The sequence below is a fragment of the Hippocampus zosterae genome, chromosome 5, assembly GCF_025434085.1.
Source record: "Hippocampus zosterae strain Florida chromosome 5, ASM2543408v3, whole genome shotgun sequence".
Lineage (NCBI taxonomy): Eukaryota > Metazoa > Chordata > Actinopteri > Syngnathiformes > Syngnathidae > Hippocampus > Hippocampus zosterae.
In genome coordinates, this window is record NC_067455.1 from 11279859 (window position 1) to 11300731 (window position 20873).

The following is a 20873-nucleotide window of genomic DNA, read 5'->3' on the forward strand; positions in this document are numbered from 1 at the left end:
AGAACAAGTTTGAAGTTTAATTGCACAAGACCGAAGAATAAAACGGATCATGACAACAACAAAAAAAAAGAACTGACTAAACACAAGACTCCACGAGAGGGAAGCATTGCAGCATTTATTTGAGATGACGCAGCACCGCTTGAACACTCAGCTTGGACTGCACCAACTGCCAGTGGAACCAGAGGCCCATTGGATGAGGTGAACAAAATGAATGAGTATGTGATGCTCCGGCTCCTGCAGTTTGCATCACTCACAGAGTCAACAGAGTCATAACACATAATTAGCACTGCTGTTATGAAATTAAAACAAAAAGAAAAACACTTTCAGTCCGTTTCCTTTACAGAGCACCTTACAAACTATACATTTTTTAAAAACATGAAACGAAAAAACAACTGAAATATAAAACTAATAAGGCATCAGGCATGTGCAGAATAAATATCGGATGTTAATGTTAATCAATAGCATAACAAAGCTACCGTATCTCTGAGGTAGAGATTGTCTAAATGACTCCACTCAATACTTTTAACGTGGTACCAGGCCATTAGTACCCTCTAAATGAGCGGGCGCTTGTAATGAGGTGGACTGGTCATCCTTGTTCACATTTCTCCATTTTGGACTCACTGTATCATGATCAATTGTCTGTATCATTCTCATGGTGCATAATATGATTGCACAATTTAGATAAGCACTTGTTGTTAAGGCAATAACAATACAAAAGAAGGGTCAGCGCTGAACGCGCCTGTTTTCACTGGAAGTCTAGCTGCCAATATGTTTCAGTTCAGGTCACCACAAGGTCGGGAAATCTGTGTTGGCAAAGCCAGGATCAGTCCTCAAGTGCCAGTAAGTTTTGTTGCTCACCCACGTGTCATCCTTTGACTTCCTAAGCATGAATGAAGAAAGACAAAGTGGCCAATGTCATCTTTGTAAAAGTAGAATGTTCAATGCAGCTCTCATATTGGATAAAAAACAATTCTACAGGATATAAAGCCTTTTAAGAGTGCAAAATAAGCACATTCAAATGTGTCCTCATCACGTATTATGGCAAGAGATTAAGGCTACCTGAAGAATTTTGGTTGATGTGCACCGTTGCTCTCCTCAAGGACTCGTCGTCTTTCTCTCTGCAGCTGTTCAATCCTTTGCTTCTGCTCCTCAGCAGCCTCGACCTTCCCCTCCTCCAGCAGTCTGCACATCATGCGGCACATAACATAATTATCACGGAACGAAGGGAAGGAAACATCTGTTCGGATGTAAAAGCATGAATATGTGACTTTTAAACATCAAAAGGGTTGATGGCTCAGTCTGGTCGATTTACATACAAAGTGACCTGTCAAAAGGGAAATCCAGTCAATAATGTTCTTTAAACTCTAATGTTCTAAACATGGCATTCAGATTAATTTTGCGTTTGTGGAATATAAATTGAACAGCAAAATCCACCCGTTTTCAGCCACCTCAGGGGGAAGCGATTTTACGACTTGGTGTCGACTGAAAATGACATCACAATGAGATAACGGCCAAGCAAGACTCGCCTGTTTTCTGAGATTGGTCATGTGACATTCACAAACGGAGCCATTATTGGTCGTTTTCGGAACCCCCCAGCAATCGGTCTAATTTTAAGTTGACATCAAGAGGTAAAATGGCCACCCCGAGATGAAAAAAAAGGGTGGATTTTGCTGCATAATACATATTCCATAAATGCAATATGAATCAAAACACCATGTTTATACTCGTGGATTGTATAGAACATATTATTGTGAGGACTTTTTTTTTTTTACTTGACTTCCCCTTTAATAAACTCAAGTTGTTTTTTGGGAAAGTGTTCATTTGGATGTTGTTATGGAACAGCACAAAATGGTAATAATCCTAAAAGCAATTTCTGTTTCTTCTTTTTAATTTTTTTTTAAATGAATGTACCGGTAAATGTTTATTTCGATGTGCCCCCAGTTACTCAAAGACAGCTGGGACGAGCTCCAGCTCACCCTGAACACTAATGGGGGACAAATACTGTCGAAAATGGTTAGATATACCGTACATTGCGTCTAGTTTTTTGGGGGCGAGAAAAAAAACAAAAACAAATTGTGGAGAGAAACGCTGTTTATGATAATTCACATTATTTCACTTTCTCCAACGCGAGGTGTCACACAGAATAAAGCTCTGGTATCATTTTGGAACGTCCTACGTTTCAACTCTTCACTTGTCATATTCACAAACGTGAGCTAAAATTAACTGAAGCGATATGCACAAGAAGCCACGAGGGCAGTTACTATTCTTGTCCTTTTTCTGAGGTTTGATCAGCACGTCAAGAACACACAACTGGAAGACATACGACGCCCAGTGAATTACCGTTTGTTATAAGAACATTTCTTTGCACTTAAAAAAATCGATATATTCTATTCTGATCATTATACCTTGCTAGAAGCGTTTCTTTAGTACCCGAATAAGCAAGGTTGACCTTGTTCCTGTCTCTCACTGATATTGTAGTGTCACTTCCCTGAGACAAAGCAAGATGTCTTCTTAGCATGCGCCAACCTGGCTTTAATCGAACGGTCTCCTTGACAGCAGGTTTTTATTAACCCTTTCAAGCGCCAATAATGCTAACTTGTAACCTGATCACATGATAAGCTGTCTACCGAAGTAACCGCTGTCCCTGAAACGGTTAACTTGTAACTCTCATTTTCAAACGGTACAATTTGAAACACATTTGGGGGGAAAAGTAAAGCCATAAAGGAATACGTACAATTCAAGACCATGTTTTTTTGGTCCCTCACCTTTGGTCCACACGCAGTCTGGTGTCAGTGGGTGGCAAGAGCGGTTTTAGGGAGGCGTCCAGCTCATTCAGCTCAATGGCAAACTTGGTAAAACCGTAGTACTGCTCGTGGTCTAGCGGCATGGCATCTGCATATACGGCACGAGCGTTACCCGCGTTCATATTCACGAACCGTGCATCGAATTCTTCGGCATGAAATGAAACGGTCGTACTTGCTCTCCAGATGCATGTGGCCGAGGGCGGCGCCCCGCGGTAAACGGCTTCGTGCCACTTTCCAAAGAGCCGATGGACCACGTGCCCCTTCTGATCCGTGATGGTTCCTTCCACCTCGTTCACACTTGAGTTCCATCTCGCCTGTGACAAAGAAGAACATTCATCAAAGTGAAGGCCATAATTTGGAACAGGTGATCACACTCAATCATCCAGGACCCCATGATAATGTCTTCTTTTGGTCTTTACCATCACTTCTCCCGCCTGTCTGGAGTATTAAATGGGAGGTGAGGATGAATATATACCCCTTTTTCCTCAAATCACCTACCTCAAGGGGGACCTTTGAAATGAGAACAATTAACCTTCTCAGCTCAGCGGAAGCTTCCATACATCAAACGTCAAAAATGATCACGTGGGCTTCCGAGTTGCATGGAGGTGTGGAACATCAACTGTGCGCAAAGGTCAATGAGGAATTAAAGCCCTTCGACAGAACGGAGTCGTTCTAATTGATATCAAAGGCGTTTTAGGTTTGAGCACTCTGGATTTGGAAATGCCCCAAAATGTCAACAAAAAACATGTTGTTTGAAATTGTATTTATTTATTCACTTGTCTGAACCGATTCAATGACGTGTCTGTGGATGTTTGATTCTTTTGTCCAATCAGATTTCATCTTTCAGGTGCCGCCTTGTCCATTTAATCTGATTTCTGAATACGTCGTTCTGACAGATGTGATGTAAACAAACAATAGTAGCAATGGGAACGCTTCTTTCGAATCAGCTTTCAAATTGGCCTCAAATTCAAGTCCACCCTCTCATTAGTATTAATTTATTCTTTTAACTGTCTTTGTTTTTACATGCCTGATTTTTACTTGATGTACAGCGCCTACTTTGCAGCTGCGTTTTTTTTAAAGAGTTGTTTGTTGTCAAACTAACAGATGACACATCAAGATTGACAGTTAGGAGGATTACACAAAATGTGACTGACGACGCATGCAAGCAATCTGCGGCTCACTTTAACAAAAGTGATCTTGCAGTGGCATGCATCACTGTTGGAGTTTCTGATGGAGATCTCGCCGTAGTGCTCGATCCAGCGCTGTCCACTCAGGATGTTGTGAATGCACGAGGTCACCTTGTTCCACTCATAGTGGTCTCCAAACCTGCGGCAATGAGAACAAATATGATTTAAAAATAAATACTTGCTGTGTGACAATTAGGTTGCGTTTTTGGTGCGTCAAGCTCACCCAGGCAGAGTTAAGTGTGTGCTGCCTACAGGAACAATCTCCATTGACTTCCCCCAAAACTTGTTCTTACACCTTACGTCTGCAAAGGGAATATTTTACAATGAGAAATTCTGAAGTTGAACTTCAAAAAAAAAAAAGTATGCTACTGAACACACCTTGCCAGAAGATAAAATTTTTGGACTCTGCATGGCAAGCCGAGATTGGTGGATGATGGCTGACCTGTTGATGGGGTAAACAGCTTCGTCAAACTCCAACTTTAATGAATTGCTCGAGCACATTTTAAAACAACAGGGTTGTCCTCAATTAATACTTGCCGATATGACCGTACCTACGGTCGCTGATGGTGTAGTGGTACACTTGTCTAACTTGTGAGCGGGCAGCGTGGGATCAGTTACAACTCAGTGACAGTGTGGATGTGAACGGGTGTTTGTCTATATGTACCCCGGTGACCGGGTCAGGGTGTTGTCTGCTTTCCCGCCCAAAGTCAGCTGAGATAGGCTGCAGCACCCCCCATGACCATATTCGCGTGAAGTGATGTTGAAAATGGATGGATGGATGGATGGAATCATCATAAAATTGTAAATGATCTTAGACGACAGTGGTTAGCATGTCCGCCTCACAGTTCAGACGTGCAGGGTTCGATTCCAGCTCCGGTCTCACTGTGTTGAGTTTACATGTTCATGTACAGGTTTTCTCCGGGTACTCCAGTTTCCCCTCCACATTCCAAAAACATGCATGGCAGGCTGATTGAACACAACCAAATTGTCCCTAAGTGTGAGTGTGAGTGTGAGTGTGAGCGTGGATGGTTGTTCGTCTCTGTGTGCCCTGCGATTGGCTGGTAACCGGTTCAGGGTGTCCCCCGCCTACTGCCCGAAGAGAGCTGGGATAGGCTCTGATACGGATCACAAAATGGATGGATGGATGGTTGGATGGATAACCATACCTGCTCTGCCATGAACTGGAAGCCTTTATCTGGCCGATCACATTCATAAGTTTCTCCCAGGACAGGATTGAAAGGCTTCCCGCCAGTTCTGTAGTAGCTAGATGCGTAACCCGATACCACAAATGTCGCGATGAAGACCTAAACACACAAACCACAATTGCTAAAAATCATGAGTGATTTTACACTGCCGGTTAAAGGTGGCATGATTCTGCCTCCAGAAGTCTCAATTTTGTGGGATGATCCGTGTAAAAATGGCTCAAGTTTTGGTGTAAATCCTTCAAGGTAGAAGTAATAATAATAATAATAATAATAATACATTTTATTTATAAGCGCCTTTCACAACACCCAAGGACACGAAGTGAGGAACAATTAAATCTTTATTCTGCTCAGGGCTACCCTTACACTCGTGAATTGTTATTATCTTAGAAGCCACTGTGGAGTAAACCAAAAATTATGAGTGCATTTTTTTATCAACTTCTAATAATGACACAAAGTGGCATTCATTACATTTACAACTGCAATCACTGATCCAGAAGGCCCAGCGGTATAAATCAACATTTATTTTTCCTTCCGTAGCATCTGTATTCCTTTGGGAGTTATTTAAATTGATTGTGTATTTTTGAAACATGATTAAAAGCTTTGAAAATAAAAATATGACAAAAATTACATTCTGACCTTATTTGAGACTTTTAAAAAAAATGAAAGTCAATTTTGAAATATAGTCGAATCTAAATAAACAACTGCCAGAAAAGGGCAGACTGCATGAGTATCTCTGGCCCACTTAACTCATTCACTCCCAAAGACGTTTTTAAACGTCTTTTCAGACTTGGTCTAAAATTGGCTGGTACTGAATGAGTTAAGTAGCCAAGGCATAAAAGCTCTCCTCTCACCATGCGTTCAAACGGATCGTGCGTGCTGGCGGCCTGATCGAGCAGCTCGCTGTACTCCAGCTCCTCACAGAGCCTCTGCAGGGTGTTGAGCGGCTCGTTGAGATGCACCGGCATGGCCACTTTGGACAGGTCTTTGCCAATGTTGTTCCTGAGGATGTTCCACAGGCTGATGGCACTGCTGTTGGGGCTGGGTGAAGATAGACGCGATCTACGTCGGCAGGGGACCAGAGGACCTGACCAGACCAAAAACATCTTTTTTTTTTCTTACAGCGTGATTGGTGTGTTTAAGAATTTTCTCGCAATATGTTACCTGAATCTTGTCTCTTTTCTGCCTCATTGTTAAAGTTGTCCATGGAATTGTTGTCACTAACGTCGCTGATGTACGAGTCATCTTCTGATACCTAAAAAAAAAAAAATAATAAACTATTAGCAGATGTGATGAGAGGAATTTGAAGCGCATCCGAGATGCAAGACAGGGCCGGTTTTCTTTCCACATGCTGTCACATTATTTGGAGATGATCTCCCGTGGGAGCTACAATATAGCTGTATTTTTAGATGAAAGTAATTAACTTCCATTTTTAGACCACCTCTGCTCTTCCTGCTCTCCAACCAGCCACATGACGATCAAGTAAAGGGGGGTGGGGGGGGGATGATGTACAGTACAGTCAGAGCACAGCCTTATTTCATGACAGTGAAATTTAAAAGGCTTCAAGAAGCCTCCAGCACAAAACGAGACGCCTGAGTTGAATTTCAAACGTGTCCCATGTGACAGACGACTGTCAAAAACTAGTTTCAAAAGATTGAAGGATTCTATTGAAGACTGGAGAATTTGATTGGCAGCGTAACTTCGTCAGGCAGCGCCACGGCCCGATGCAACTCGAGGCTGGAACCTATAGTTGAATACACAATGCAACTAGAACATTCCGTCGATTAGACCGCTGTAAAAAAAAAAAAAAGAAAAACTGAAACTTTTGCTGCTATGGCTATTAGAAAAACAGTTGTCGAGTCGAATGACACCGTCATACACTCAAACGACTGTATGAGGGTGAAGGACAGTAAAGCTCGACTGATCTTTTGAGGCAAATGCTGATTCTGAGATTTGGCAGAGTAAAATTCTGATGCGATTAATGTAAACAGTATGAATAACAATAACAGTAATGAATAAAGTAACAATAGAATATTTCTTCAACTGAGCAACAGAGAGAAGAATTAGCGAAAAACTATTTTTGAAAAAAGTCAGTTATCTTTGTGTTAATATGTAAAAAAAAAACATTGTCAAAAATGTAGTGTTTGTCTTTATTGTGTGAAAAAATAAAGGGCCAAAATCATCAGATTTGTAACAATTTTTCTGGGTGTGGGATTATGTTTGTATGTCATTATCTTTGTCTTTGTTGCGATGCGCTAATATGGGCCCGAGGTGACGGCGTACTGCCAAACAGCAAATTTTAAAGGCAATATTTGCCCCCTCCAAAAATGATGCAGGCAGACACGTTACTTGGACAAATTGAAGAAAGACTGTGAGAGTAATAGTTCACTTAACAAGTTCTTACTTCCATTGTCATTTTCTTGCGTCATTTCAAGCTACATCACCCCCCCCCCCCCTCCAAAAATCACTTTCAATCCAAATATGAGAGTATAACTTGAAAGTGGACAAATGTTTACACCAGTTCTACATTTATTGTTGTTATTGTGTATGAGGCATAAACCTTTGCATTTTCCCTCCATTTACCTCATTTTCAGAGGAACTGTTGGACAACAGAACCTCCTGCGCGTCAAAGAACTCTGACAGCGACTCAGCTCTGCTTTCATTTGACTCTTGATGCACCAAAGAACGGGATTCGGGTGGAGATTCCTCCGGTTTCTAGGAGACACAACATCGAGACGGATAAATACAAAACCGAAAGAGGCTCTTTGCACCGTCAGGACTCAGGAGCGACTTGGGGAGCGGGGGCGGAGTCTTTGTCACCACACGGTATAATCACACTTTGATGAGAATGGCCCTATGGTGATTGCACATAATGACTATCAGAACCTTGATGACACTAATGAACCGCTGAGATGATGAGGTGCATTGTCGCACTTGTATTTTTAATATCCGTCTGTACATCTGCTCACAGTGGAGTTTCGTGTACTTCTGTTTTGTTCTATGTATAAAAACAGCAGGGAAAAAAAACCCTACCACAATATTAATGAATCCCAACTTAATAGTTACTTTGCAGCTATTATGCAAAATCATTGCAATTCTCACTGGTTGTCATAATATAATTTATTAGAGAGCAACATTTTGTTATAGTCCCATTAGATAATCTCATAGGATCTCCCATGTGTATTTAACAAATTTCCTGGGGACACAATTAGCATGATCAGCTAACACTCCGTGGACAGTAAATCCGATTACCAGAGGAGCCAAAAGCCTCCACGTGCCAGCTCGTCGTGTGATCACACCAAACACACGGCCGCATGCAAATGATTCCCAATGCCGAGACCTACAATGTGTTCCTCTTGTTGTTGTTGGTTTTTTTTAATGCCGTCAAGACGTCATTAGTGAAGGGGCGAGTGGGAGAGCAACATGATGGCAGCATGCGGATGAGATGAAATGGCAGCTTGTTGATGATGTGGGAGGCAAATAAGGAGGGAAGTAATCATCCGAATAATCATCATGCTGGCGGGGGGGTGGGGGGGGGGGTCACTGCATTCTCACACACCCACCTGCACGGCGGGGGCAGTGAGATTGTGCAGTGTGGCTTCTACGATGTAAGATTCTGTGTGAATCTTGCAGAGGCGCTCTCGCAGCTCTGAGTTCTGGGCTAAAGCCTGAAAAATAATAACCAGTGTACACCTGATTTAAACACAGCCGCCCACAAATCAAGCTCTCATATTTGATTTTTAATTAGCAGGAGTTGCCAAATATTCTTCCCAGAAGTCTTGTCCTTAGCCACAGATTGAACAATTTGGGGAAGTTAGACAAAAATTAGGGTTGTACATAAGACATTTTTACGTTGATGGCGTGAGCTAGAATAAAGTGTATTTGCACATCCACAACAGTAGGTGGCAGTGGTGCTTTCATAATTTTTCCATGTTTTCATTTTAAGCAAATCCATGCATTTCAAACCTTTGCTGTTACAGACTTTGTTGTAAATGTATCTGTAGTTCTTTTTGGTTTTCTTTAACATTGATACGGGTACAATGTTATGCCGAGGTACACTTCCAACAATTTTGTGCGGTTAGTTGGGGGACGGCACTAAATACTTTATTCGATCTTGTGGGGTTCAACAGAAAACAATGGCGAAGCACTGCTCTAAAGCTTGATAGTGAGGCATGTGCATGGCGTCTATTGCCATGTGTTTTTGAATACCAGAATCAATCCATCCTTCCTTCCTTCCATCCTACAATTTTGTAGAGGTTCGGTGTCATGGGGTGGGGGAGCTCTATCCCCTAGATTCAGCAACAACTATTTTCTATTCTATTCTGGTTAAATTTGATGCCTCAGACACACGGCAATCCCTGTCTGTTGAATAGCTTTTTCATTCATTCAACAATCTAACAGTGTTCCAAAAGAATGTGTAATAACATTTCTTAGTAACATTTGTAATTGCTTAAATGCATGGCATTTCGTGATTTCACTACCCGCAATCAATAATATCATTTTTTTTTAAAAACAAGATTGAAAACACATTTGAGGTCAAACTAGAAAACATTTCAGCACTGCGCCAATTCAATTTAAGACTCGTGTGCAAAGGTCAAGTCAAGAGACGTCAACACAACCCAGAAATAATGTCATAGTCGTCGTTGAGACTGGAATTGAAAATGGCGGTAGGGGGGGGGGTCTGTTTTGACCAGAGCTTCTTTAATTTAATTTCAAAGTAGTGGATCCAGAAAAGCACTTGGCCCATACTATAGGCATAAAGGCAGCAGAAGCGGCACAGCATGATATCATGATTAGCATATCTGCCTCACACTCCAGAGGTTCTGGCTTCGATGGGATTTCACCAAGTCCCAGATTTGAACGCACCCAAGTTCACCTAAGTTCACCTTCGAAAATTATTCATTTACTCCAAGTAACGTATCTTTGTTCCTCTATCTTGGCCAGCGACGTGGAGCAACAGAAAAAAACATGGCAATTGGCCTGTGTACACTTTTTGTGATATTTTGTATTAAAGCATACAGTGAATTTGAAGTTCACAGTTTGAGTCACATTGCCATTCATTGACTGACTTAATTGTTCCGTCATCCTATATGAAGAAGGACGTAGCAACTGGCAAACAGATGAACAAACACAAGGCGGTCCGCCATTTATGATCTTCTAATGTCGGTTGTAATATTTGGCGTTTCCCTTCATTTTGCAGTGAATAATAAATTATTGTTGATGACAAAATTGATGCAAAAACAGAAGGTCATAATCCACGAATTGCTCCGCGGAGCGCCCTTGCGAGTTAAATTCATGACGGTGCACGCAGCATGACAATAATTTGGAATGTGCTAAATGTTATTGTTGGAGAATCCAAGGAAGCCCACACTGTACAATGAAAAATATGAGTGGTCCATTATTGCCATGCTGTGTGGTCATGCAGCTAGACTGAGTCATTAGGAGCTAACAGACAGCAGGCTATTATTGCCATGTGTTGCCGTCAAAAGCTCAGAGGTTCCACAGTATGATGATCAATGTTAACTTTAGAAAGAGAAGGGAAAAAAAAGCCTGAGTGGGACTCACTGGCCACTGAGGTCTCAGCCAGGTTGGCGAGTGGCCCTCTGCTGACAAGCCCTCAAGGAGACTCGAGTGGAGTGTCTGTGAGTATGTGGCAACGGAGCCCACGTACCGTTGTCAGCGCGTTCTTCAAGCCGACCACTTGCGGGGAGGTTGGAGGACAGCAGTCTTGGTCCACGCATTGTTTTAGTCGCTCCCTCTCTGACGTGAGGGAATTCAGAGCTGACTTCATGGTGGTGTGCACTGAAGAGAGGAGTAAACAAGCTGCGATTGCAATTTGGAAGGCTTTTCACAACAACAAAGACTTAGCATGAGTGCTACTCTGGCAGTAGAATGATAGGACCCGATGGGGGCACTTTTCTAATTACTAACAAATTTCCTGCAAGAGCGAACTGAAACTTTTCACTTAGTAGCAGCTCGGGAAAACATTTGATGATTGATTTGACAGGCAGAAAAAAGACGCTACAAAAACATGCACAATATTAGATTTGGCCACAATTTTTCATCACTGCTGCTGGGGTGTCACATCAGACAATGCGCTCCCTAACTAGATCCATCCCTCCATCCATCCAGCCATTTTCTGATCTGCTTTATCCTCACAAGGGTCACGGCGCGTGTTGAAGCCTATCCCAGCTGTCTTCGGCCAGTTGTGGGGTACACCCTGGACTGGTTGACAGGATTCGTTTTGTTTTACACCGTCAAAAACAAATATATGTTCAAAGACATTTTATAAACTGAAAAGTATTTCAATGCTCCACCAAAATTGAAAGCGTGAAACATTTCGAAAATACAGTACGGATGGCAGCACCTGTGTACATGCATGTGCCTTGAAGTGAACAGCAGGTTTTATGTGACTGTGCACAATGTGTTTTGCTGTTCAAGAAACAGCTGAAAAGTACATCGGCAAACTGTGGCTCTTCTTTCCCCTATGTAAGGGCATCCCAATTAACATAAACCCCATACTTCCTTTCATAACTTTGCTCCTGTGAATCGTGAATTTCTCCATTGCGAGAATAATTCTTATCTTATCTTATCTTAAAAATACATCCATCCATTTTCTGATCTACATTATCGTCACAAGGGCATGCTGGAGCCTATCCCACCCGTCTTCGGGCAGTAACTCTAAACAGGTTGCCAGCCAATCGCAGGGCACACAGAGACCAACAACCATCTGCGCTCACACTCACAAATTAGGACAATTTAGAGTGTTCTATCAGCCTGCCATGCATGTTTTTGGAATGGGAGGCAACCGGAGTACCCGGAGAAAAGCCACTCAGGCACGGGGAGAAACTCATGCAAACTCCACACAGGAAGGCCGGACCCGGGATCGAACCCACGACCTCTGCACTGTGAGGTTGACATGCTAACCACTCCACCACCCGCCCCATAAAAAATGATTGCTTTAAATAAACATGACATTACGAGAATGTGAACACAACCAATGTAAAAATGGCTTGCAAAGTGTGATTTAAAAAAAAAATCCACGTGTTAATTTAAAAAAAAAACCTGCGGTTGTGTCACTTACGGTTAGCGGCGACACGGCAGAAGTCCTCCTGCAGCTTGGCCACATCAAAAGGAGAATCCAGAGACTCCGGGTCAGCATTGTCATTGGCGAGTGCGGCAGTGGAGAGGTTGGGGTTGGAGGAATGGAGGCGGACGGAACCAGCGATGCAGCTGGGAACCTGCAGCAGAACAAAAGAAACCGCGGTTTAGCCAACAGAGACATTCAAAAGTGGAGCTTTTGACAACCTACCTGCAGAGTTGTTTTGATGTCTTTGTTGTAGTTCTTTGTGCGCCATTTTCTTTGAAGCCTCTTTTCCTTCTTAGGGCTGTCAAATGTTGATGTCTGGCGATCATAACACAGCGGATGGATATTACCCTTTCAAAAAAAATAAAATAAATAAAAGCGCTGTCATCGTAGACAATTGAAATAAAATTGATTTGGAAAAGTTCTATATATAGCAGCAGAGTAAAGCAAACTCAGAGACAAAAAAAAAAGCAGAAAATTGTGGAATTTTGTGATGCTGCTGCTTTCAAGAGACAGAGGAACAAATATGTGAAACCACCTGAAGAGCTTGGATAGAGGGTGCAGAATAGGTGCGATGGAGGACCTCCATACTCTGAAGAAGGTGGCTCAACTCGAGTAGGTACGCTTCACAAACTGACAAGTCTAAAGCGAGGAGGATAAATAAATAACAAAACACTTTTGTTGACATGAGCACTTTTTACTTTGGCAGTAGACCATCAGGAAAAGTATTCAACAGGCGTCATTCTTTTTATAAACTGAAGCTGTTCAGTGTGTGTATTCACGGACCTGTTAAAAAAATGTATGTTTAACTGTAGTTGATTCATTCATTCATCTTCCTAACCGCTTGATCCTCACTAGGGTCGCGGGGGGTGCTGGAGCCTATCCCAGCTGTCTCCGGGCAGTAGGCGGGGGACACCCTGAATCGGTTGCCAGCCAATCGCAGGGCACACAGAGACGAACAACCATTCGCACTCACACCCACACCTAGGGACAATTTAGAGTGTTCAATCAGCCTGCCATGCATATTTTTGGAATGTGGGAGGAAACCGGAGCACCCGGAGAAAACCCACACAGGCCCGGGGAGAACATGCAAACTCCACACAGGGAGGCCGGAGCTGGAATCGAACCCGGTACCTCTGCACTGTGAAGCCGACGTGCTAACCACTGGACTACCGGGCCAACTGTAGTTGATTTGTGGTTTAAACAACTTGGGAGTGGGCCACCCAGGGGTCCAGTGGTTAGCACGTCGACCTCCGGCCTCCCTATGTGGAGTTTGCATGTTCTCCCCGGGCCTGCGTGGGTTTTCTCCGGGTACTCCGGTTTCCTCCCACATTCCAAAAACATGCAGGGCAGGCTGATTGAACACTCTAAATTGTCGCTAGGTGTGAGCGGGAGCGCGGATGGTTGTTCGTCTGTGTGTGCCCTGCGATTGGCTGGCAACCCGTTCAGAGTTACTGCCCGAAGACGGGTGGGATAGGCTCCAGCATGCCCTTGTGACGATAATGTGGATCAGAAAATAGATGGGTGTATTTTTAAGATAAGATAAGAATTAGTCTCGCAATGGAGAAATTCCCGATTCACAGCAGCAAAGTTATGAAAGGAAGTATGGGGACATTGACAGCTACGGACAATTTAAAGGCGTCTAATTTGGTGGGAGGGATTTCAAAATGGGTGCTATGAGAGAAAAACAAAATCTACTCGGGTATAGTTTCACTGCTGTCCGATAGAATGTATTGCAAAGTGCATTTGACCCTCAAACAATGAAGATATGATATGACTGAAATATTTTTCGCGATGGAGCTTGCCGATGAGCAGCTGTGCGCGCGTTCACCTTTGGAGCACTTGTCCATGTCATCGGATGACTGCAGCCAGGCTGTTACCTTGGCTTGGCTACTGTAGCTGAAAGGGAACGCCCCCGCTGAGTGCACCGTGGACTGCCTGCGTATAGGCCCACACTGCACAAACAAAAGGTCATCCCCAATAACAACAATATTTAGTAGCTATTCGCAAATATTAGAGCTGAACCTAAGCAAGGAAAAATAAGCCTCGATATGAGCGGTGACGTTTCATTCGGGCAGCTATACCTTTCTAAGAGGGGTGCAATCAGGAGATGTGGGGGAGGGATAGTGGGGGAAGTGGAAGGAGTTCTCGTTGGGACACACGGCAATCTCATTTTGCCGATAGAGTCGGTGGTGACGTAGCTTGGACACCCATTCATCAAACAGCTCCTGTGACTTGATCTGCACGGCGCACAAGACACAAGGACAAGACGAGGTGACGGGCGCAAACAATGTCTTGTTCACACACGAACACAACACAAGGTCACCCCGCGCTCATTTAAGAATATATATGTTAAGCTGCGAGGGAAATTATTGGAGCGGTTCATGTTTTTACCCAATTTCCGATGTTGACTAGCCTAGCGGTTTACCTTCAGGTGATAGATGTTCTCCTCGGCATCAAGATCGATGCACTTGGCTTTCTTCTTAATGGCCATCACGGAGAGCCCCACATCAATGCAGCCGTGAAGCTTCCCCTTCTCAACCTGCAAGGCAACACATTATGCTCTGAACACGGAGCATCATAAATTTCAACATCTACAATAAAGTAATTGCCTGTTGCTGGTCTAGTAGGCAACACGGGAAGAGCACGAGCTGTAAAAGGCAAGGCCACGTCATTTGGAGCCGGTAGGCAACTCACATCAGCATTGCACTTGCCATACTTCAGGATGCCCTTGTCCAGGGAAAAGTATCTCTATAGGGAGAAATAAAAATGACATAAGGTTAGTATAGACACAGCTTCATGCTATTGTCATATGTGGCTATCATGAACTCTCTTTGTAAAAGCGACGAGCGCTCTTGCTCTTCCAGCACATGTGACATTTGAAAGCACGAAAAAGTCAATACTAAACATATTCAGCCCGACAAATCAGCAGGCCATCAGCTAATGCAGCGCACAGGAAGCCTTGCATGTGGAGCAGCGACATGTCGCATGCAACTCCGCAATGGGGGGAAACATACAGGAGTGTTTCCCAACCTTTATCGAGTCAAGAGCGCGAACAGCGACTCTGGACAAGTTCATTTTTGCAAATTCGACCAGCCTGACGACAGATATGGCCAAGGAAATTGCTTTGCCAATGCAGAGGGGAAACCACACTAAAGAGGAGGCGGGGGGGGGGGGGGGGGGGCATATTCAGACTTGAGACAGTGTACCTTATGCCAGCCCTTCAAGGGCCATTTTCTCTTCTTGAGCACATAGCTTTCCTGTTTCTGCGGCTCCAGGACATTGTTGAAGCCTCCGCGTAGACCCTCCACAATCTCCCAGCTGTCCTGCAGGTTAGATAAACGCCCAACATCACATTATGTCCTTGTCGAAGCTTGATTGGTTTGTCAGTTGACTTGTTTGGTCTAAATAACTGCTCCAGTGTCCAGAGTTCACACTAAAGGTCACCAGAAGGAAAAGATGTGATTTGTAGGGGCAGGTCTGCATCAAAGAAACCCTCAGAACAAATGATTTACTAAATCACAGTACTAAGAGAAGAGGCGTGGCTCCTTCTTGCCATCTGAGGGTTTGTCACATCCACAGTGACACTGTCACACAGTGAGTCATCGGACATACGATCTTGTCTGACAGTCTGGACTCGTGTTGTGAAGGTCGAAACACACTCAGAAGGTGTCAGCAGTGACGTACATGACGAGACAATATGCCATGTTGCATATATCATTTTTAGCAGCATTGCTGAGGGATCACAGACACATACAGGTTAGGTCACGACGGCTCTCCGGGTAATGGCTTGGTTTGTACGTCGAGCCAAAAAAAAACTAGCCTCGCCGGTTGCGTGACCTGTAACAAGCGCTAACATTTATTTTCAAATGGATAAGATTTTGTGGTTGATGAAAAACTAATGATACACTGCTTGGAACAACAACAACAACCGGGGTGCCAACAGCTTCGGTAATTTGTCGAGGCATGAGAGAGTGATTGGATTTGATAGAAATGTTCAATTGCATTCATGGAAAAGGGCAATACAAAACAAGACTCGAGAGAGTAAAGACCTTTGCCAAGCTTGAAATTGTGTTCTGCATATCAATGCAAATGATTCTTTGTGCTGAGGCAAAGAAACGTTTTATTTGTATTCGTTATGTTTATAAAAGGGAAAGGGTGCACATTGAGAAAAACATCTCCAAATGATCCTGGAACGTTCCGGAGTTTGGGCTTATTTTGAGTAATTTGGTGTATTTTGTTCAAGGTGGCTGATATCATTGAAGCCTCTATCCCACTCAGCAGCAAACAGTGGTGACTGCTGGCGTAGGGAACAAAATGCATGTCAGGGTTTGTTTGAGGTCCCATATGTTCGCCAGCCATTCGGGATAAGAGTTGAGTGGGGTTTTTTCAGCTCGCAATGGAATTTTGAACATGTTCCAAATTTCAAAAGTACAGGCAAACGTCTGGTGACCGTTAGGCGAGCATTGACCACCTTGAACGGATCGTCACTGACAACATTCGCTGTCCTGGAAAACACTCGCAATTGTCAGCCGCTCAGTGGAAGAGGGGGCTTTGGAACTGGTTTTCAGATTTCATAAACAAACTGGCAATGACAAGCACACAAATGTGAATGGATGCAAATGTTTACAACCGTAAGTGAATACCACAACCAGTGGCGGTTTTGGGTATGTGCATTACGTGCGGCCGCACAGGGAGGCATTGATTTTCTGGCAAATGCCCCAAAGTAAATCACAAAAATGCTGTGAATCGGTTTCTAAGGACATGACATGTCCTTCGTCAACATTTGCATGTGGGAGTTGCGTCCCCTTGTGGAGTGGCGCATCTGTTGAATGCAAAGCCTTATCTCTTAAATTCACAATCTGATCTTGAAAATAAAATTAGGTTGTGTTATTTTATTTTTTTGTGCGATGCAAGATTTGTGTTTGTGTGTGTGTGTGTGTGTGTGTGTGTGTGCACGCGCGCACATTTTTTTTCAATAATTCTAATTATTCTTTGCTGTTGCTGTATTTGTACATTGCAACATATCTGTTTTGAATTCCATATCCCTTTCCAAGAACATAAACAGTTTGTTTTTTTTCTCTTTAATCTGCGTGTGTTCGTGGAGAGGGTCCATACACGCAGGCTAGGACCACCACTGACATTAAGTAAGGAGGTGTATTTTACCTGTCGGCTGTCATGTTTGGATGAGGAGCTGCTGTTGCTGCGGGACAAGGAGATCTTCTGCGACATGACTGACGTATGCTCCTCTGAGCCCATCTCAGCTCACACTATGGCCGGGGTGCCAGCAACATTCCTCTAGTCTGGTGAGAACAAAAAAGCGGGCACAAGATCATGAGAGGGAGTGAGTCATAGAAAAAGATGGCTTTAATAGTCCATCCATGAACCGCGTTATCCTCACGAGGGTCACGGGCGTGCTGCAGCCTATCCAGGGTGTCTTCGGGCAGGAGGCGGGGGACACCCTGAACTGGTTGCCAGCCAATCGCAGGGCATACATAGATGAACAACCATCCGCGCTCACACTCACACCTAGGGACAATGTAGTGTTCAATCAGCATGCCATGCATGTTTTTGGAATGTGGTCCATTAACCTGCCAGGCGGGCGGCCCGGTAGTCCAGTGGTTAGCACGTCGGCTTCACAGTGCAGAGGTACCGGGTTCGATTCCAGCTCCGGCCTCCCTGCGTGGAGTTTGCATGTTCTCCCCGGCCCTGCGTGGGTTTTCTCCGGGTGCTCCGGTTTCCTCCCACATTCCAAAAACATGCATGGCAGGCTGATTGAACACTCTAAATTGTCCCTAGGTGTGAGTGTGAGTGCGAATGGTTGTTCGTCTCTGTGTGCCCTGTGATTGGCTGGCAACCGGTTCAGGGTGTCCCCCGCCTACTGCCCAGAGACAGCTGGGTTAGGCTCCAGCACCCCCCGCAACCCTGGTGAGGATCAAGCGGTTCGGAAGATGAATGAATAACCTGCCAGGCAAAGAGAAGCATACAGAGCCACCATTCTGCCTGGCCAAGCACCTGAGATAGGGCAGCGTAATGGAAGGAAATTTTAAAAATGTATTTACTGAACAAACTCATAGCTTGATTTCTCTTTTCTCTTTTAGGTAAAATACTTACTGTAAGAACAGAACTGGAAAATTGCCACATGTCACATCAACGGAGACAAGTAATGTCATCACTTCACCAGAGTGTAAAAATAATTGGTCCCTTTTGGGACATTCAGTCAACTGCCACACTCGACGCAGACTCATTAACAGAATGCGTCCGCATGGCTCATCATGTCAAAACATGAAACCGCATTCTGTTTATGCCTCCAGTGGCTGTTTGTTATTCTAAGAGCAGTGATGAGCATTAATTGGTTGCGTTGTCCAAACCCATTTGGTTTGGAGAACGTTTGCTGGCAAGATAGATACTGTATGCGTGTGTAATAGCATACCTCGACAGACTTCTGGCCCTGAGCTGATTTTTCGCTTTCAGTATCTGGCTCAAGGGTGCATCAACAGAAAAGAACACTACTTAAGATGGCTCCCCAGAGTGCTTGGTGACAATCCCATCCACTTGTCCATATATTGCACTAGCTGAAATTTTAATTCCAAAGACAAGTCTGAATACAAGACAATGTATACAATATGTATTTATTTATAGAGCGCTTTTGCAAGAGTAACAAAGCACTTTACAGAACATTTAACGTAAAACAATGGTTATGTTAACAACTTCCTATCACCTTTGTGCGCATTAGGGTATAAAGTAAGCTACAGGCTGCTATTACCTGAACATATTAAAGTTTGTGAACAGTTGAGAATATAGCAATGGAAAACTTTTTTTTTGCTACCCTGGTACATATATTTTGTTCACAAAACATTACCTGCTGGAAAGGTGATCTGGTGAAATCCCAAATATTGTGTTCACACTTCTATCCGTGTGTCAGGGAATACCGTATATTCCACACTATAAGGTGCACTGAAAAGCATTCGATTTTCTCAAAAGCTGAGAAAATTGTAATCCGATGGCGCTTATATACGATCAACATTCTGATTTCTTGGACAAGGTATTTTAAATGTTCTGTAAAGCGCTTTGTTACAGCTGCAGCGGTTGTAAAAGCTCTATATAAATAAAGATGTCCTTAATTGTATTGTATTACCTTTAGCATAGCTCCATCTAGTGCAGGAGTGGTCAAACTACGGCCCGCGGGCCAAATCCGGCCCATTGGTCTTTTTAATCCGGCCTGTTGAAGGTTGGTACACAATTAAGGTTTAATGTCAACGACTGCATTCGTTTCATTTGGACTTGTAATGACAGGCATTTCAACACCAGGTGGAATAGTTACTTGAAGTTGCAGAGCATAGGGGGGAAGGGGGAGACGATACGGAAGCCCGCAGTAGCGCCAAGTCAAGCCAATCCCGTTCGATACGACGGAATAATGTACTCTTAAAGTCTGAAAAACGTGCCAAAAAATGTAATATACAGCTTGTTAAATAAAGAAATCCAATTAATATTATGTCGAATTTAGTTCACCCTTTTGATCCGGTCCTACATAATATTTTCTGGTTCTCATGTGGCCCTATGCAAAAAATAATTGCCCACCCCTGATCTAGTGGATGCATAACACAACCGCAATTGTAGCTTTTATTCTATGCGCCTTAAAATGTGGTGCGCCCGAAATAAGAAAACAGTTTTAAATTAGGCCATTTATTGAAGGTGCGCCTTGTACTCCAAAGCGCCTTATAGAGCGGATAATACCATACTACCCTACTACTGTATTGTATCCAGGGTGGCATTCTGTTTCCAATGGGCGCACGGACGGTTAAGTGTTGACAACCACTTTGAAGCAGGAGTGAGGATAATCACATTACCTGCTCTGCATTTACAAGCTTTGTGCTGTCTAATGGCCTCGGCTTCTCATGTCGAACAGACAAAAGCTTGGCCATCTGACACCTCCTCCAATCAGGCCTTCACCTCCTCCCTTTGCTTGGACCCCATTTCCAGCGTCCGAATGGAGCCATCAGCCACATGGTGAGTGACTTTGCTTCGCTACAAATCTATCTACAGTATATGTTCATCGCAGCACCGCCTCCGCTTCGATGATTTATTCATCCACCTTCAACTGATCAGGCCGGTGATGCAGAGTCAGTTTGTCACACCGTCACCTATCGGGGCTCCTTTTTATCTCATACAAGATGGCCACATTTCATGCCATCAAAAAAAACTCCCTCAGCCTTGTGGATTTGACCTACCACTTGGGACGAGACAGAAACCAAGCACTCATCCATTGTGTCCTAAGAAAAAATTGATTTTTGGGCCCTCTCGCAAAAATGCTACACTGCAGTGCCATTAACTTATTTATGATCCTATTTTTCAAATCTTGGCACACCTTTACCGTTGTGTGAGTTTTAATGTCAAACACTAGTCGCACATTAATCTGCAAGAAAAAAGGTTAATAAAAAAAATGCATTTACGATTTGTCGTGCGTGCAAAGGTGCTTGGTTCGGTTAGGCCTCATAAAAACAGTGTGTGACAGCAGGCAAACTCTCTCAATTTACGGCTTAATAGAGACCTTTCAGCAAGACTTGCTGAGCAAATGATCTCAGTTGAGATG

General features: G+C 43.6%; 1 protein-coding gene across 1 annotated transcript in view; it reads right to left on the reverse strand.

The window, feature by feature from the left end:
- Positions 1-89: 89 nt before the first annotated feature.
- Positions 90-20873, reverse strand: part of osbpl3b (oxysterol binding protein-like 3b) — a 29617-nt gene continuing 8833 nt past the window's right edge. Inside the window, exons 2-23 of the mRNA XM_052066643.1 lie at positions 17447-17583; positions 15490-15606; positions 14978-15031; positions 14709-14822; positions 14365-14520; positions 14112-14235; positions 12819-12922; positions 12506-12598; positions 12278-12434; positions 10865-10995; positions 8757-8861; positions 7777-7908; positions 6358-6448; positions 6048-6280; positions 5158-5295; positions 4370-4433; positions 4215-4293; positions 3986-4130; positions 2977-3118; positions 2766-2892; positions 1060-1182; positions 90-880 (exon numbers count right to left, since the gene is read on the reverse strand). Coding sequence (XP_051922603.1) covers positions 784-880; positions 1060-1182; positions 2766-2892; positions 2977-3118; positions 3986-4130; positions 4215-4293; positions 4370-4433; positions 5158-5295; positions 6048-6280; positions 6358-6448; positions 7777-7908; positions 8757-8861; positions 10865-10995; positions 12278-12434; positions 12506-12598; positions 12819-12922; positions 14112-14235; positions 14365-14520; positions 14709-14822; positions 14978-15031; positions 15490-15606; positions 17447-17539 — 2619 coding nt within the window. The 5' untranslated portion in view covers positions 17540-17583 and the 3' untranslated portion in view covers positions 90-783. The remainder of the gene's footprint in view (positions 881-1059; positions 1183-2765; positions 2893-2976; positions 3119-3985; positions 4131-4214; positions 4294-4369; positions 4434-5157; positions 5296-6047; positions 6281-6357; positions 6449-7776; positions 7909-8756; positions 8862-10864; positions 10996-12277; positions 12435-12505; positions 12599-12818; positions 12923-14111; positions 14236-14364; positions 14521-14708; positions 14823-14977; positions 15032-15489; positions 15607-17446; positions 17584-20873) is intronic.